Source organism: Amphimedon queenslandica, unplaced genomic scaffold (genome assembly GCF_000090795.2).
Source record: "Amphimedon queenslandica unplaced genomic scaffold, v1.1 AMPQUscaffold_5036_Cont22989, whole genome shotgun sequence".
NCBI classification, from domain to species: domain Eukaryota; kingdom Metazoa; phylum Porifera; class Demospongiae; order Haplosclerida; family Niphatidae; genus Amphimedon; species Amphimedon queenslandica.
In genome coordinates, this window is record NW_003554656.1 from 1 (window position 1) to 1,617 (window position 1,617).

At 34.0% G+C, this 1,617-nt stretch overlaps 1 protein-coding gene and 1 pseudogene across 1 annotated transcript; both read right to left on the reverse strand.

The window, feature by feature from the left end:
- Window positions 1-6: 6 nt before the first annotated feature.
- Window positions 7-825, reverse strand: LOC100636227 (short-chain collagen C4-like; annotated as a pseudogene).
- Window positions 826-1,259: 434 nt separating this feature from the next.
- On the reverse strand, window positions 1,260-1,573 carry LOC109592481 (uncharacterized; the record flags this gene model as incomplete). The annotated part of the gene is made up of 1 exon (XM_020007918.1): window positions 1,260-1,573. A coding segment is annotated over one exon (314 nt), but the record flags the coding sequence as incomplete, so codon positions are not given.
- Between the last annotated feature and the right edge of the window lie 44 nt (window positions 1,574-1,617).

Genomic DNA, 1,617 nt, shown 5'->3' on the forward strand with positions numbered 1-1,617 from the left:
ATTAATAGATTGTCTCACATAATCATTAAATGAATGGTTTCATCATTACTTAGTACACACAACACAAGTAATAGCTCTATTGTTAACATAAGGTGGACAAGGTAGACCATTACAGGTTGATACTGTAAAGTAGAACAAAGAACCCATATCATTACCAGCACCACTGCCATCAATAGATTCAGGATTTTCATCGACACACTCATAGACTTTATTGCTTTTATAACCATAGTAATTAGTCATCAGATATCCTTTATATTCTGTAGTCCACATCTAGTTTTAGCAGGAATTATCAGTTTAACACTCTTAGTAGATGTATAACATACTGCACAAGGAGCATTATGATTATCCTTTCCTGGAAATATATCATTAACATGTTCATATTCAGTACCATACATTCGAGAATACCAAATTGGTTCATTTGTACTCAAATATTGAGGAACTTTTGGTAAACAAATGTAATTAGCTCCTCCTCCTGATGAATCCCAGCGACTACCTCCAGTTATTCCCTCATACAGTAGTTCAGCTCCAGTAGGACAGGACTTCCTTCCCCAACGAGTGTACACTACTCCTCCACTTTTAGGACCAGCTTGTCCTACAGGTCTAGTTATAGTTAGTGTCAGTATTGAGAGCAACACTGAACACACAACTAGTGACCTCATTGGAAGAGAAAGAGACTAAGAGAGAGAGACTGAGAGAGAAATATAAGAGATTGATATTCTGTCACACAACACTGCTGGTCTTTATATACTGATCCTCCTATTATAAGTTATATTGTAGTTAATAACCAGTTTAAACCAGTCACACAAACCTGTTTAACCTGTTAATATCAGTTAATGTGATGTTGTTAGAGTGTCCAACTTTATGTCTCTTGTAATAAAAAGCTGAGTCAACCTGTTTGACGTGAGGCAGTTGTTATAAGTCTTCTCTTGATATTAACAGTTACCATTAATAGTATCAATGACTCATTGTATCACCATTTATCATACTGTAGCACTGTATGTACAATGATTAGCTATTATGGGATTTATTGTATTTGAGTGAATTGTTTGTGTTAATTATTGTGTGATTTTTAAAAATTTTCTCTACATATTGGTAATTCATAGTTTTAACATCATTCCTGTTCATTATTCAAACAAAATATTATAACTTTAATTTTAAACTATTTATTAGAGTTATCATTTTAGTACCTAGCCATGATAATTTTAATCAAATTCAGATTGCCTTGTCACACACTAATAATTAGCTGAATGGTTTCATCATTACTTAGTACACACAACACAAGTAATAGCTCTATTGTTAACATAAGGTGGACAAGGTATACCAGTACAGGTTGATGCTGTGAAGTAGAATACAGCATCATCATCATTAGCCTCACTGCCATCAATAGATTCAGGATTTTCATCAACACACTCGTAGACTCTATTGCTTGAATGCTTATGCCATTCAGCCATCAGATATCCTTTATATTCTATAGTCCATGATGAAGGACAGCTGGTTCTAGCAGGAATCATCAGTTTAACACTCTTAGTAGATGTATAACATACCGCACAAGGAGCATTGTGATTATCCTTTCCTGGAAATATATTATTAACAACTTCATATTCAGTACCATACATG